The following is an 18262-nucleotide window of genomic DNA, read 5'->3' as shown; positions in this document are numbered from 1 at the left end:
TTTATTCTATTGCACTAGTGACTTACTTCTAAAAGATAGGGCTTTGTTTTGTCGTCCAGAAGTATATCAAAACCCAAGACTTCGTAGCAGGAAGAAATAGCCGATGTGCAGGGAAAAGTTGTCCTGTAGATGTGTTGAAGTTCTGGAATAACTGACAAGATTGTCTTCACAATAATCTCTTCAATAACTAACCACGTGTCAGATATTGATAGCCCCATGCAACTAAAATAATCTTCTAAATCGGACAATGATCTGGTCGTGTGACGAAACAAAAGAGAGTATTAAAAAGCAAAAATAATAAGTTAGAGTAAGTTTTAAGATATGCATATAAAATAATGGAGCACGTTTAATTACTTTTGAATATTAGAAAAATTCTAATTCTTAAAAAGCAAAGACTGTAATTTGGTTATAAGTCAAATATTATGTGGCGAAGAATATCATTTGGAATGGTATTTTGAAAATAGCATCTCCTTATATAAAAGTAAAGCACTTCCGATACAGCCAGTTGTTCGACAAGCGTGTTACGCAGATTAATGCTTCACAATTTCGGTATTAATGTGTTCAGGCATGATGCTATGTATTTATTTATATATTTATAACCGTTATACAACAGATCTAATTTTGGGTTTACGACTACTAATGTTCCAACTCCGTAGCTTTGTAATTTTGAACCCAATACAGAAGACAAGGGAACTCCTGGGTTAAGCATTGTAACAAACTAGCTTTCGTGGAGGGCTTTTTTGATGGAAGACCACGAGAGCCTCTCACGGTTAGCCTCACGGCAAGGGAACTCTAACCCATGATCCATCCACCACTGATGATATTTCACGTAAGCACTTTGGTCGATGAGAGCCGGGTGCGGAATTCGTATCGACCAGCCATCGCAGGAATGCGAATCCGGTTCACCTCATTGGAAGACGAACGCTCTATCCCCTGATCCATCAGGGCTCGTATGATGCTATTAATGTGATCAGTATTGCGCACCGACAGTCTTTACTTCCCGATGATCTGGTGTTAATCGATCTGATGTTCATCATATGAACTATTTATAAAATTTTGAATAGAACTCAATATTACATAAATTATTATAACATACTTTGGAGCTACTTTTCAGTTTTAGAGTGTTCATATGAATTATTTTCAGATAAACTGGCATATAAAAAAGCAAGTTAATAGTTCTTTATTTTTCATATTATAACTCAACATTTAGAATAATACAAAATAAACTTGCATGAAAAAATACGATTAAAAGATTTTAAGTGGAGTTGGTAGGGCATGCATCAATAATGCTAAAACTGACCTTTTTCGATGTACTTTTTCTAAGAAACTACTCCTGATATCGCTTTGAAATTTTTTGGAGATATTTGAGATTATATCAGTTGCATGCTGCGTTAATGTTTTAGTGTTAACAGGAAGACTTGAGTCCTAAAAGATATTTGCTCAAAAGTGATGAAACTTTTTAAACAACTAACTCAGTTCAAAATTTTTTAAAAACATTTCTGGTAAACTTTCCCTATATCAAACTTTATAGGTATAATATTAGAGAAAGAAATGAAATGAGCGTCTCTATATTATGTATCTTTTTAATCCTCATCAAAAATAAAGCAAAAAAACAATGACCAGTATGTGTAGCGAATTACTGTTAAAGGAAGAAAAAAAAAAGCTTTTTAAATTAATCTTTATTGAGGTTTTGATTTAAATCACCGAAACTTTGCTTTAAGATTTTAAAATTTTAAATAATTGCATTAAACATTTTGAAATCTTGAAACTACATACTATAAGATTAATGAGCATAACTTTTTGTGTTCCAAAATTACTGATTTAAGTTTAAGGAGTTTTGCAAAATTAAGAAAAATATGTATGCTACTTTTTGCAATTTTCTGATGGTCTTTCTTGGAAACTTTTTTCTAAATTCCTGTTGACAGCATAATTAGTTAAATGCATTCGCTTTTCATTCTGTAAACAAAGTAGAATAAATTAACATGTTTAATATTTTAGTGTATCGCTTTTTGCATTTTAAAAATCTTTAAATTGGAAAATGAACACTCAATCTGCATGCGACAAATATTTAAATCGTTTTTAATCACCGTTCATATAGTCTATCTTCTTTAGTAAGTTTTTCATAATCAAAATATGAGAAAAAAAGAAAAGCATAATCGCAAAATCTTGCGTATATGTGATTTAACCAATCACTGCAAATCTGAAGATTCTGTTATATAGTATTAACTTAAATTATGAATGAGAAACAATATGAGACACTTAAACTTATGGCATCAACCTTTCCCCCATAGAGTAAAAAAAATAACAGTTGGGATTTTAACCAACACTTAATCATTAATTACTCAGAAAAAAATAAGTAATTTTTTTCACAATTCATACATTTAGAATACAAACTCAGTTCTTTTCTATAAATTAAAATTTTTGGAAAATTTGGCTTAATTTGTTCCTACTCGTTGGCAACAGCAATGGCACATTTTCATTAAAAAGCGAAAATTTGGATCACTCAAAAATAAAAGCACTATGTTATTCCGCAATAACCACCCGATGAATGAAGATCAAAGATTAAGTCACGGGGTGAATTAATAATTTAGTGCTCAGCACTTTTCGACAATGTTTGAATAATTTTTTTAAAAATTTAAATGGATTGTAACCTTTTTTCCTTTTATTCAAACTGCAACTTGAAATATATATAATTGAAAATTATGGAATAATATAGACGGGTCATATTTCTAATAATGTTCATTATTTAGCTTAAAACTTATATTTTAAATATTTTAAATTAAAAAATAAAAGAAGAGACAAAAATTTTTTTGTAACCATACTAGTTTAAAATGTGAAAATATTTGCATATTCAACACGTAAAATTTACGAAAAAAAAGGGCGTGGGCACAAGTGCTAATCATTAGTATCAAGCTGATATTTAGTATAGATTTATTGACAAAATCCATTTATTTTACTCTGTATCCTGAATTTTAATTTCTGACACTTTCCATGCGTCAGTTCAAATCGAAAATTTCTTTTGTTCTAAATTCGTTTTTTAAACGAACAAATAAGATAGATAGCGTTTTTTTGTTATTTAAATTGAAAGTATCCTTATTTATTTTAACAATGTTTTTTACTGATATTCATTTTGACTATTTTGTGTATTACTGTTTAACCAAAGACGTTTGAGCTTGCCTTCCAAGACCTGTCTAAATGCTGGGCAATTTTGGTCTACGTATGAGCTTATACAAGAATGCTAAACTTTTAATGATAGGCAGAAGAACGAAGCAAGAACGGATCTCAATAGCGAGGTGATCCTATAGGAACAGCGAAAACTATTCCAGGGATTGACGAGTGAGAGCGAGCAGACTGCGTCAAACCCCTAGTAAATTCGAACACTTCTAATTCTAGTTTAAATAAACAACCTGTTTCCAAACTTCACATTCTTTGAAATTTGTACATACTAAGTATTTAATAATGCTGATTTTCCCCCCAACCAGAACAGATTTTATTTTAAGTATATACAATAGTAGGGTCCCGATTATCCGAGTTAATGTGAACCACGATTAACTCGAATAACTGAAAAACTCGGTTAAAGCGAAGAGTTTAAAAAAGGAAAGAAAAAGAGTAGGTATAAATGCCTTATATTTAACAAAAAAATTTATACGAGTACACCACATATAATTCATATTATAATTAAAAAACTTATTCGAAAACACTCAAAGAGCATACTTTACAAGAACGAAGGAGTTTTTACTTAAAAGTTTTTACTTTATTCGTTTTTTTTTTTCTTTCCTTTTTTTACATTACTTTGGCGCTTTCTTGCGGCAATGTTTTACCATTATTTTAGGGATAACAGGAAGCCTGGTGTCGCCTCTTTTTGTTGTTCTATATCAGGGGTGGCGAACCTTTATTCACCAACGTGCCATTCTCTCTAAAAAATTGCTTAATGAAGTCATAGACGTGCCGTCAAATTATTTTGACTTCGTGATTATTGGGAAAATAATAATACTAAATACTATCAACTCAAAACTCTTTATTTACANTTGTCTCAATGAAAATGTGGTCACTTTAGTATATGCCCAATCACTGCAAATCTGAAGACTCTGTTATATAGTAATTAAAATTATGAATGAGAATAACAATAAGAGACACTTAGAGTTATGGCATCAACCTTGCCCCCATTGAGTAAAAAAAATAACAGTTGGGATTTTAACTAACACTTAATCATTAATTACTCAGAAAAAAATGAGAAATTTTTTTTCACAATTCATACTTTTAGAATACAAACTCAATTCTTTTCTATAAATTAAAATTTTTGGAAAATCTCGTTTGATCTCGTTTCTGAATGACTGTGTATAAATGTCAAGTGTAACCCCAGTAAAAGGGCTTAATTTGTTCCTTTTCGTTGGCAACAGCAATGGCACCTTTTCTTTAATGAACGAAAATTTGGATCACTCAAAAATAAAAGCACTATGCAATAATCATTCCATGAATAAAGATCAAAGATTAAATCACGGGATGAAAGAATAATTTAGTGCTCAGCACTTTTCGACAATATTTGAATAATTTTTTTAAAAATTTAAATGGATTGTAATATTTTTACCTTTTATTCAAACAGCAACCAAGGAAATTACAGGCAATTGAAATATATATAGTTGAAATATATATAATCGAAATATATATGTAATTATCGAGTAGTATAGACGGGTCATATTTCTTATAACATTCAATATTTAGTTTAAAACTTATATTTTAAATTAAAAAGTAAAAAAAGAAGCATATTTTTTTTATTCGGAACTTTACCAGTTTAAAATGTGAAAATATTTGCATACTCAACAAGTAATATTTACGAAAAAAAAAAAGCTTGGGAATAAACGGCAAGTGCAAATCATTAGTATCAAGCTGATATTTAGTATAGATTTATTGACAAAATCCATTCATTTTGCCCTGTGTCCTGAATTTTAATTTCTGACATTTTACATGTGTCAGTTGAAATAGCAAAATATCAGCCTAATATTGTTTGTAATCTCGAAAATTTCTTTTGTTCTAAATTCATTTTTTAAACGAACGAATAAGATAGATAGCGTTTTTTTGTTATTTAAATTGCAAGTATCTTTATTTATTTTAACAATACTTTTTATTGATATTCATTTTGACTATTTAGTGTATTACTACTTAACTAAAGACGTTTGAGCTTCCTTTCCAAAGTATATACAGTAGGGCTCCGATTATCTTAGTTAATGTGGACCACGATTAACTCGAATAACTGAAAAACTCGGTTGAAGCGAAGAGTTTTAGAAAGGAAAGAAAAAGAGTAGGTATAAATGCATTATACTTAACAAATGTACAAAATTTCTACGAGTACACCACATATAATTCATATTATAATTAAAAAACTTACTCGAAAACACTCGAAGAGCATACTTTACGAGAACGAAAGAGTTTTTACTTAAAAGTTTTTACTTTCATCGTTTTTTTTATTTTACATTACTTTGGCGCTTTTTTGCGGCAATATTTTGCCATTATTTTAGGGATAACAGGAAGGCTGGTGTCGCCTCTTTTTGTTGTTCTATATAATCAAAAGCACTTTCGATAGCTTTTAGTTCATTTGTATGCGAGATTTTTACATGTTGATTTTCATCGTCACTGTCTTCATCATCTTCGTTAGATTTATTTTTATTATTGACGATATTAACGATCATTTCATCGGGTCAAGTTGTTTGATTTCGTTTTCCTGAGTGTTTGGAAGATGAAATTCAGAATTTTTTTTCAGCGGTAGTTTTAAAATTAAAAAATAAATTAGAACAAAAAAAATCCTTGAAATATTTGATAGCTCGGTTAAAGCGGAAACTCGGATAATCGGAACTGTATTTTGTCTCAGAAATGGTACTTCAAATTTCTACATAAATATTGCTAATAGGATATTGCTACGTTTCGTTTCATGCAGAATAGGTTATTCAATAATCAATTCTGTTTCATGCACTAAACAGTTAATCTTTGCACATATTATGTAATAAATAATGTAAGCATTTACTTCCAGGATAAATTCCTAAAAGTGCAACTTAAAAACTTATGAAAAGGTTAAAACAAATAAATTTTCTACTTACTAAATTGGTAAAACTAGGTTTCTTATACAATATAGTCGCCAACCGAATCAATCCTTCTTTATATAAGTATATTCGCAATGGTGTGACAGATGTAATTAGCACATACAAACGAAGATCCATTTTGAAACCATCTATTAAAAATGGCTGTTAAAAAAATCGAACATGTAAACACTTTCTTCGATTTACGTTTAAAATCGTTACGTAAACTTCATACATTATTAATAAACTCGATGATTCTCAAATCAGTAAAACTTTTTAAAAAAATTAACAATTTGCATTATAATTGCCTTAAATCGAATTTTTTTGGGTGTCAGTATATATTTTTTTTAATAAAACCACAGCAAAAATATTTTATTATAAAAATAAGAACTTTATAAACCAAAAGACTTGCTAATACACTGAGAAAAAAATATGGTCAAAACTATCAGACTATGGTAAAATGTACGGTGTTTCTGGCTTTATGCGAACACAAAAAAGCTCGGTAGTTTTTACCGAAACGCTTTGGCAATGATTTTGATAAAATTAACAAGAAGATTTTAAAATACATGATAAAATTTTGCTAAATGTGGTAGCGTTGGTAATTTTATCATGATACCTTAGAAAATGGCATTAAAAGCATTTATTCGGTTAAATTTACTCTTCAGTTCTGTACTTTTTTTTACTTAATAAGTGGTAAAAAGAGCTATAATTTCGAAAATCAGGATTTCCGATAGACCGTTGCCATATGAAAAAATTACCAAATGAAACATGCCATATATTTCGGTTTTAGTAACCAGAATTATGTATAAGATGTGTAAATGTATATGTTAAAATCAGAAATGTCAATACCATATACTGCGATAATTTTCCAATATTTTATTTCTCCGTGTACGTTGTGGCAAATAAAATTATAAAGAAACATAAAAAGTAACCGAGTCGCAGGAATCATTTAGATTTTTTTCAGAAAGGGTTTCATGTTCATGTTTTTTTTTCAGGAATATTTTTCGTTTAAAAAAAAAAAAGAAATTTTTGATGGAAAAAAAATTTTTTTAAGTAAAATTTAGGAAATATACAAAAAAAATCCGCTAATTAAATCAATTGTAATTGGATATCCCTTTAAAACTGTTTTGCAAACTGTGTTTTTTCAAATTCAAAATGCTACAAGCGCATCAAGTTTTTTTAGTCATGGTATTGTTTATCATCCATTTTATTAAAATATGTATTTATGGGTTAATATTGGTCAATTAAAACTATTTATTAATTTATTCGTTTTTTGCAAATATGTCTTTTACAGATATGGCTTTTATATGGCAGAAATGTTTTATGAAGACTCTAAAACTTATCTGATCGACTTCAAGTTTCAAAATATATATAAAATTATATTTGCTTAATAATTCAAAATTACTACTATTACTTTTAACGATAAGCTTAACTTTTTGTGTACTTAGATCTATATTTATTGGTATAAATAACATGGCTGGCGTCGATGAGTCAACAGTTATTTGTTTAATGGACATGAGTAAAAACCGCTTTTGAAATATTTTAAATTTTTTTTGAAGTATTTACAATAGTTTCTATATGTTCTTTAAAATGTTTCCTGATGTTCTTAAAAAATATTAACATTTTTCAAATTTTAAATGTGTTTTCCTCGAAATTTTGGTTCAAAATTACTCTGAAGTCGATAAATGGATAACGTATGTATAAAAGTTCAAGTTTGAAAGTGAGATAAAGTACTGGAGAGAGAAATAAAATTACGTATTAACTGAAATAACTTGCAATTATGCATAGCATTATGTAGACATAACAGAAATTTCCAACTTACCTTACGCACATACTTTTGGCAAATAACATTCCGATACTTCTTAAAGTTTTTTACATCTTTAATCACTTCTATTCCAACGCCTTGGCTGTTGGCGTCTGGCTTTATAATGAAGACATCTTGATACTTTCTGCGTTCACAATAGTCAGTTAAATTCCTCAATCTAAACCGTTAATTGGAAACATCATTGTAAAAATTGTAAACGTATTTCAACAATTTTAAATTTATTTCTTACCATATTGTTTTCAAAATTATTACAAAAATGCCATATTTTTAAAATTAAAAATTTAGGATTTAGCAAACATAACATTATGAGAGTTTTTATTCTTATCTAAACATTATCAGCAGTAAATTTTTAAAACATTTTAAAATGAAGATTTCCAACAGTCATTTTATTGAAATGGGAATGAATTTACACATAATACTGTGTAAAAACGTGTCATTTTATAATTAATCTATTCTTTTTTAGAATTATTATTGATACAATTTAAAGCGTTTTGATAAATTTAAAAATGTGAAGTCACCCAGAAGGGGAGCAAATAACAATGAAAAAATTATTAAATTAATGTTACAGTATCTGCAATAATGTTAATGTATAATGTACTGTATAATGTTACAGTTTTTTTATGCATGACGGAAGAGTGTTAAATTATATGGATTTATTGATTATTTACCACTATTTTTATTCCGTACGAAAACTTCATTTTTCAGCTAATTAAAATAGTTTACTCACGCGGGTGTGAAATCCTTCCAACGTAATGCAAGAAAACCATCGAATTTTACTAAAATATCATGCTCATTTCATTAGTGACCTTTGGTTTGACAGATAGTTAAAACAAAATTTTAAATTAAAAATAAATTTTAAAAAAATGGATTCAAAAATTAAAAATAAAATTTAAAATTAAAGTAAATTTTTAAATTAAAAATAGAATTTAAAATTAAAATTTGATATTAAAATTCTAATTACGTCTATTAAATTTTATCTGTTTCTTCCTCTATCTATTTATAATTTTTTTAAATATTACTGGTGAATTATTTTAGAAGCTAACTATGTTTTTCCTTCTATTAAAATATATATATATATATACATACTCTTCTGGAAGACAAAATGTCAGTGGAAAGAAATTGTAATCTCGGGGAAGATTCCGCTTCATTAACTTCAAGTGACGTGACAACAAATCTTTCTGACAGATCATACTCATACCAGGAAAATGATTTATTTTCTACAAAATAATAATAATGTGTTAGTATAATATAACGCTTATATGCAGCGAATTTAATATTCGAAATTCTATTCACTCCTTTTCCTTTTATTATTGTTAAAGTTTAATTTAGTTTTAAATGCAAATATATAGATACAACCATTATGAATAATCGTGGTGTAAATATTTACGATATTAAGTATAAATTTTCAAGATATTAAGTATTTATATTTAAGATGTTAAGTATGTATAAATATTTAAGATATTAAATATGAAAATTTAAGATAATAAGTATAAATATTTAAGATATAAAGTATAAATATTCAAGATATTAAGTATAAATATTTAAGATATTAAGTATAAATATTTAAGATATTAAGTATAAATATGTAAAATATTAAGTATAAATATTTAAGTAAATTTAAGATGCAACATTAGGAGACAAAATAATACTCATTAAAAAGAAGAACATGCTTAATTTGAGTCAATATTTTACATATTAATATAGATGCTTACATTTTTCATGCCCAATAAGTTTGATAATGTGACAAAAATTAAATAAAACATGTTAAAAATCTTAAAAAATTAAAAAGAAAAATATTTAATTTATTTTTCATCATAATAGGGAAAATCACTTTAACATTTTATAACATTTTGTGCTCCAGTGTTATAGAATAATTTGTAAATTAACGAATGTTTTAACATATTTTATATTATTTAACTAAAAAATTTTTAAACTTGATAAAGTAAGAAGGACCCATTATTTATTTGCTTTCAAATATATTTATATATATATACATATAGTTAGTAAATAAAATGTCTCAAAATGGTGCATAGTTGAAATTATTTGCAATTGTTTCAAAAATCATACCTTAAATTCCTTAACTATCTATTATATACTAGTTCTGCATTTTAATACATTTATTAATGAGAGAGTTTTACTTTTAAGTTTCAGTATAAACAAACTTCAAGTTCACATTTTTGTACGTTAAAATAGACTTTTGATGTTGCGTAATTTAGAATCAGTGTGTAAGATATTTTATAGCTTCCCAAATAATTTAATTCAAAAACAAAAATATAGTATTATAAATTAGGAAAAGATTTCAAAAATACTCCATATATGTTATGATTTGTTAAAAAAATGTGCCTTACTTTTCTCATTTTAAATTAATATATTTAATAATAAAAGAAGGACGTGGAAAGTACTTTTTAGGCATATAAACTTCATTTTAATTGCTTATATTTTTCTCACTTTCATTCGACATTTAAAAAATATCTCAACATTTTTATGCTTTATGAGCAAAGAAAGGGTATAGGTTGCAACTCATGAAAAAAAGCACAAATTGTCTTACATTTTCATGCAAAACCGTGGAAAAGTTATTATTATTATTTTTTAATTTTTTAAAACTATTACTTTTGTTTTACTCGTATTGGTTAACTTTATTCAGCTATGTAACTATTGTGAAGAATTGCTATAATATTTACGATACTTACATTAAATACCACCTTTTTTGAGCGAATCTTTTATGAATAATTAAAAATGTTAATAAATTTAAAATCTTGGATTCATTTTAATTTTACAAACCTGATACGATTTGAGTGCTGAATAATCTTTTAAAGATAAAGTTCCATCGGTCCATGATAAAATCCAGTCGTCTGTAATATTCACATCTTTTGCACCATACTCGAGAAAAATGTCTTTTACTATAAATTATGGATGGGTGTTAGTGTAACAATCTTTAAAAATAGCTTGTAATTCAAATTTAAAAAATAAAATAACTGTAATACCTAAAATAATTTTTTTTATAATTATAGAAATGAATGCCCGATTGGATGATGTAAAACTTTAACTAAATGAATTTAATTAAGCAGACACAACTACGTGATTTAACAATGTTTTTCCACCTCACATTTCTTAAATATGTTCTTTAATTTTAAACGAATTCTCGCTAGTCCTCTATTTTAGCAAATAAATTGCTATAAAAATATCCATGAAACTCCAAATTATGCAGGGTTTTCTTTAAAAAAAATTTACTGTTAAATTTTACCGTTTAGTTTCAGCCTTGTGACACCCGGTGACAGAGTGGTAGCCCTTCGTGCTCCCGTGCCACAGGTCCTGGGTTTGAACCTCGGTCCGGGCAAGGTTGACTCAGCCTTTCATCCCTTCAGTGGGTTGGTAAATGAGTACCAAGCATGTTTAGGATCTAAGCACTGGGGGTTTCTTGTTCGATTGACCACCTAACCGGGGCATCTGCTCCTGCACCCCAAAGCCCAAGGTCAAGAAAACTGAGATGGGCACAGTAGGCCTTGGCCCTCCTGCTAATGTGCTGTCGCACCACTGAGTTTAGTTTAGATTACCAGTTGGTAGAAAATAGAAAAGTAAATAATCAATAAATCGATTTTAAACAGCATCATGATATCAACAAAAGAGTTTTAAATTAAAATAAATAGCATGTAATAAACAAAAACTTGCTGAAACAAAACAATAAGTATGCTTTTATAAAAACAACGTGTATGACTGCAAGTCTCCTACGAATTCTTTCAAAGTTACATAATTCTGTAATAGAGAATAAGTAAAATTTAAAAAAAAGTTTTTTTTTTTTAAATAAAACTGAGTTTTTGTACAGTATTACAGTTACACTTTTGAGAGCTTGAAAGTATACTTAAACGGGAAAAAAAGGGTTTCTAGAACTTGAAATGAAATATGCTCACCTAGATCAAATCGACATTCTTTTAGAAAAGCCTTAAATCTTCTATAAAAAAATATATTACATAAGTTCAAACACGCAAAAAATTAGAATATCAATCTTTATGAATCCCTAAATCTACGCTACAAAACAAAGAATAAGTTACAGCATTTAACGAAGAGAAAATATAAACAGTATTTAAATTAATCATTTAAATTATAATAATTACAGTATTTAAACAGTATAAAATATAAACAGTATTTAAATTAAAGTAAACTTATTTAAACATCTGGTAGTAATATTTATGTGTCCACTGATGAATAAAAAAAGTGATCTTTAACTAAATTTTTTAATTCCCTTGCACAACATATGACGCTAGCTTTAAGTAAAATAAAGTTTTATTGAAGTATAAAAGTATAATGCATAAAAGTATGAAAGTGTTAAGCATAACAGTTTTTTTCCCATTGTCTCCACATCTTGCTAGTATTTACCGTTTATGTGGAATGAAATCCAAGTATAAATCATTGACAAACTATGGATTCGAAGTTAATATGAGACTCTTTTTTTGTTATTTTTACAATTCCCTCTGAATTTTCCTTTGGCACCTTTCAAGTCGATAGGATTTGCACACAGACTAAATTGGATTGATAAGTTTAGAGATTCCGGAAACTGTGTATTATACATTAAAAGTGGTCTCCTGAATATGTTTCAAATATCACCTCTTTCGAAAACCTTCTCAACAGATTTAACTCATCATAGATTTTAATGATAGATCATAGTAATAGGGAGATCATAGATTTTAATGGCATAGTATGTAATGCACTGCCAGTGTGATAGTGATAGATCACTATGCATTTCAGTAATTTCTAGATCAATCGATCCGGCAGTTTGTACTGAATTTCAGCTGAATAAAATAACATTTTATCATATTACACTTTCAATGCTTCTTACATTGTTGTATGCCAATTTGAGCGATATTTTAAGCATTAGCTCATTAAGTTAGATTTAAAATTATTTTGAAAATATTTTTAGTACTTACATAGTTAATAATATAACTCATCCATTGCTGATACTAAACTAACTAACAAACACAATTACCTGATTAAAAACTTCTAATTTATATAAATAGGAAATAAAAATCATCTTGTTTCAAGCTCTCACAAACAGGAGCCCATTTTCAAGACTTGCCAAACGTGAATGCGAAAAAATGTGATTTGAAATGCAAAACGAAAAGTTGTCAACAAAAAATTGGAAAAATGAAGGTGAGAAATAAAACTTAAAAACGACAGTAGCCGAGAGAGGAAAAAAAGTTTAAGAACAGAGTAAGAAAAAATTACAGTGGCCGAGAGAGGCAAATCGGGGTAAAATGCATTTCTACGTGCTCTGGAAATGCATTTTCAGTTCCTTGGGGTATTTATTTAACAAACACAATGCTTTATTTTTTTTTTACGATTTAAAATAAAAAAAAATTTTGTAAAGAATATACGCAAACTGTGTTGCTAGAATTATATATTGTTTCAATTATAATATATTTAGAACGTCTAGTGCATTACCTTAGGCCAGCAATTCCTAAATAGTATTCCATGGAATCCTAAAATCCCATGGAATTATCACAGGTGTTCCGAGAGCTAGAACTTTTTTTAATCATGAATTTTGAAGCTTATAACTAAATTTATATCTAATTAATTATTCATTATTTCGAGATTATTTCCATTTTTTAAGGAAATTATTTGACTGAAATGTTTGCGAAAAAAGAAATGCCAAATTTAAAAAAAATCATTTCTTGTAACGATTATTGAAGTATTATGAAAATGATATGAATTTACAAATAATTGCATTATTATTCGCATCAAATAAAAATAACTAATTTCTACTATGTTTCTCTGATAACCATTCTCAATAATTATTTTCGTCATTTTTCGTTTTAATTTCAATTGACACCATATTTCAGTTTTCATCAAACTAAGATCTAAACAAGAAAATCGAACTAAGAACTAGACCAGATGACTCTCAAGATCTGTGAATTCCACAGTTTGACATAAAATCCAATTTTAAGACTATTGATTAAACGATATTTTATTCTTCAAGAAAAAAATTTATTCTTCATTCCTTCACTAAATGTTTTCAAAATAATTCATAAAATTTCTATCTTTTTTCCTGTCAATTCTTTTCAAAATGATTAATTGATTTCTTCTCGAATGATTAATAGTTTTAAATGATTAATATATTTACGAGTCTATGTTCACAATTGCTAATGAAATTTAATTATTAAATCTCGGAGGTTCCGCTAAAATAAGGTTGATCATTTAGGGTTCCACACCTGAAAAAAAAAATTGGGAACTACTGCTTTAGATATAGTTAAATGTGTAGAAACAAATTCGACCGTTTAATTTGCTCTACTTCCTATATCGTGTACAATTTATTAACATATGTAGAGATTCCCGTCATAAAATTTTCAGTCACTTTAAAAAAAAGGCTACCTTATTATTCGATAGCAAGTTTTATCTTCTTTAATCAGCAAATATTTTAATATGGTTAATGTGAAAAAGCAATAATATTTTATATTTTTTTTAAGATAACTATTCGTTAAAAACAATAAATAAAATATTATAAATTCAATGAACTTAAAAATTAACTTTAAAAGACAAGTATATTTTTTGAAATTCTATCCATGTAAGCAATTCGTTTAAAACTCTTTTTAGTAGAATTAGAAGTTTTTAGATGACAGATTTTTCCATTCCTCGAAATAAGAGCACAATTTCAATTTTTCATTTCTCTGAAAAACTCAGATCCAGATTCATGAAAAAGTTTAAAAAAATCAATTCTGTTTAAACTAATCCCTTATTTAAATGGCGCGCGTAATTGGCATGTAAGTGATAAATGAACATAAATATTTGAACGTTGTTATAGATTAATGCGTTGAAATCATAGAGTTTAAATAATTAGAGCTCGCAAAATGATAATTTTTGCCCTCATAATGATAACGTTACTGTTGAGTGAATCGAGAGAGAGTATTTGTAATCTTTGTTTCTCCCGTATTATTTCGTGGAAAAAATTCCATGCTGAAATTATAAAGCCAAAAATTTTAAAATATGTTGATTTATTATGCCGCATTTATTGGCACAAAAAATTTGTGAAAAGAGGATCTTATACATTTAGCAGGTAAGTTAATTTATCACTATTTAGAATTACAATTGTTTTATTCATTATATAAATAAACTTTTGGAAAGTTCTCTGGAGCTCCTTGAACTTATATGTTTAGGAGGGGCGAAATTTCCCCTTTGCCGAATGAAATCTCGAATTTGATCATTAATAAGTATTAAATTCATGATTGAATAATTAATAAGTATTAAATTCATGATTGAATAATTAATAAGTATTAAATTCATTAGCTTCAATAAAAAAAAATTTTTTTTGGTGCCAATACTTTCACAATATGTTAATTTTTTCCACCAATATATTGCTGATTAAACGCTATTATATAAATAAACTTTTATATGAATAAATTCCTTATATAAATAAACTTTTAGAAGGTTTTCAGGAGCTCCTTGAACTTATATATTTAGGAGGGGCGAAATTTTCACTTTGCCGAATGAAATCTCGAATTTGATCGTTAATAAGTACTAAATTCATGATTGAATCGTTAATGAGTATTAAATTCATTAGCTTCAATAAAAAAAAAATTATTTTGTTACTAATACTTTCACAATATGTTAATTTTTTCCACCAATATATTGCTGATTAAATAACTTCATATTTAATTAATCTATTCAATTAACTGCGATGGGTTAATTAGTGAACTGTTGTGAAGAACCGGGGTTTGATCCCCAGTAGGGGCTTGAAGTCCTCCCAGTTTTAGATCGATGGGTATCACTTTGTCTGGAAAGTAAAGGCTGCCTGTGCGCAATGCTGACAACATTGCCATAATCAATGATTACCACATTGTGGATCCTTAACCATCATGAACCCCCAGTCACGTAAAGGGCTGTTGTGGGAATGTTTTATTTTTATTCTAGTCAATAAGTAATGAATAATGAACCTTTTGATAAATAAATATAAAAAAAGAAGAAAATTAATTCGCAGTTAAGATGAAGTCACAACTTTTCTATATTCCGTGAATCAAATTGAGTAATCGGCAAATCACGTCGAATGACAGATATAAATAAGATAGCTATTCTGAGAATCGTGCTTTAAAATGAAAGTATAATTTTAGTAGTTAAAAATTTAAAGGAAAAAAAACGAATAACTAATTACTTGTAAATAAAAAGTTTGCTGAACTTATTAAAAATTTATTTGTTGAAATAAATTTTCGAAAATATGCCGGCGAAGTTTAGTAGTTTGTAGTAGGCAAAGTTTTGGAGGCATTATTGTTTCTTTCCTTCTTTCTTTATTATATTTTAAATCTCGCTACTGTATTCAAAATTTAAAAAAAAATTCTTCTGTGTAGGGTTTCATTTTCTTCTTATATTCTAATTATTAATGTGATGCAGCATTTTCCCCTCAATTTTAATCCTAATTTTTTACTTCATGGCACATTTTAAATCTTTACTAGCAATGCTTTGAAAAATTCACCATACCTGGAAAAACATTCATGATTTTTTAAGTTCTTATAATATTGTTTGCTATGGATTAAATTTTACACGTGATTTTTTTTTAACTGAAAAACTCCTTAATATAAATTCTGAAAGGTGATACATACTTTATAATTATGTACTCCAAGGATAATTAACAAGTATGAAATAACTTTAAAAATATTTTAAAATTTGAATCATTCTGAAAACCAAAAACTTTCGCAAGATACGTTTTTAAAACTATTCAAAAATTAAAATTTTCTTATTTTTGTCAAAATGTAAGCAATTTTCTACAATTTGCACACATTAAAACATTGAAATTCTAAAATGATTTTATCATGTCGTTTTTAAAGTCATGTCAAAAAATGATCAACTATTTTACTGTTTATGCTTGTCTATTTTACTGTACCAGTTTATGCCATTTGCACTATTTGAATCATTACGATTGGACATTTAAGAAAGCAAAAAATAAATAAATGAATAAATAAAATATTAATAATAATTATTTTTCTCTCTAATTTTATTTTATAGCATTCTTTTCTCTTACTAATTGTGTATACATATTTTTTTAGTCAATTCTTTTGTTATTCTCTAAATTATAAGTAAGAATTTTATGACTAACCTTTTCTTCCTCTTCAATTCAGATGATTGAAGTTGAATTAATAAGAGGTCTTTGTCGGTTGAGTGACTTTCAATAGATTCTAAAATAATTATCATAATATAATTTCTATACAAGCTGGTCAAATAAATTAAGTGAATTTAAACTTTTTATCGAATTTCATGAAAACTGTACTGAATGTAAAACCACCTGCTTCTAGACAAAAATACAAATCTTGTACATCAAATACGTGAGCGTACACGTGTGTGCAGGGAGATTTGAATGCGGCCACTTCTATTTCATTGCACTGACTATAATCGTGCTATTTATTAAGAAAAGAAAATATAGTTCTCCCATTTATTAATTTCCTTAATATGTTTTAACAAGCATGCAGTGTAGAAGATAGTCGAGACATCACACTTTATTTATCATTTCATGAGGTGCATTAAAAGGAAGCTACTTTCCATTTTGTTTCACGCGACTAATGTTAATTTCATAAATGAAGTCCTGGCACAAATTACTCAGATAATTGTGAATCGATATGAATGCGACCACTTTTATTTCATTGAACTTACTATAATAGTGCTAATTAAGAAAAGAAATTATAGTTCCTTCACTTATTAAATTTTTAATTAGTATATTTTAACAAGCATGCAGTGTAGAAGATAGTCGCTTACCTGAATTCGTATTTCCAATTTCTTGAAATTCGTAACTCGCCATCAATAAATAATTAATCCTAGGAATACACTTAATTTAGCATTTACCGATTCATAAAAATTCACACTTAAATCTAAAGTAACAATTTAAATTTCAGAACATAATTCAAAACTTAATGATTTTCTTGAAATATATATTGTAACCTCTTATTTATGCTTTTAAATTTATTTAGTAATTCTTTATGTATATAGAGGACTTATATTTATTTGCTTATGATAACCAGTTTTAACGAGCTCTTTAGTGAATTAAATAATCTCTTTTTTGTACAAATCACAAGAAGAAAAAAAATTAAAACTTTGAGTTTCAAAAATATGAAAAAATGAAAAAGTTTTTAGCTACTTATAACTCTCATACCATACTGGAAAGTACAGAGGTTGGACAAAAGATTGGAAACACTTCTATACTAACACATTTTTTTTATTTTTTTTTTCTCCAAAAAATACGTAGAAAATCGTTTTATAAATTTGGAAGTGTTTAGGTTATGCGATTTATCATACACAACAATGAAATTTAAAGATTTTAGAGGTTCGAAGGACCGAAAATAAATTACAAAAGAAAAATAGTGCTTTTGAACATTCAATGCCAAAAAAATGTAAC

The 18262-nt window shown here is 27.4% G+C and overlaps 1 protein-coding gene across 1 annotated transcript in view; it reads right to left on the bottom strand.

Moving 5' to 3' along the window:
- LOC107452805 (tubulin polyglutamylase TTLL6-like) overlaps window positions 1–17668 on the bottom strand; it is a 49088-nt gene extending 31420 nt beyond the window's left edge. Inside the window, exons 1-9 of the mRNA XM_071185800.1 lie at window positions 17626–17668; window positions 16973–17051; window positions 11805–11845; window positions 10678–10796; window positions 8983–9113; window positions 7894–8053; window positions 6093–6236; window positions 1868–1956; window positions 27–252 (exon numbers count right to left, since the gene is read on the bottom strand). Coding sequence (XP_071041901.1) covers window positions 27–252; window positions 1868–1956; window positions 6093–6236; window positions 7894–8053; window positions 8983–9113; window positions 10678–10796; window positions 11805–11845; window positions 16973–17051; window positions 17626–17668 — 1032 coding nt within the window. The remainder of the gene's footprint in view (window positions 1–26; window positions 253–1867; window positions 1957–6092; window positions 6237–7893; window positions 8054–8982; window positions 9114–10677; window positions 10797–11804; window positions 11846–16972; window positions 17052–17625) is intronic.
- Window positions 17669–18262: the final 594 nt, after the last annotated feature.

The sequence above is a fragment of the Parasteatoda tepidariorum genome, chromosome 9, assembly GCF_043381705.1.
Source record: "Parasteatoda tepidariorum isolate YZ-2023 chromosome 9, CAS_Ptep_4.0, whole genome shotgun sequence".
In the NCBI taxonomy this organism is placed as follows: Eukaryota; Metazoa; Arthropoda; class Arachnida; order Araneae; family Theridiidae; genus Parasteatoda; species Parasteatoda tepidariorum.
The sequence above is the reverse complement of the archived record's forward strand: the minus strand, read 5'-3'. Positions and strand labels throughout refer to the sequence as shown.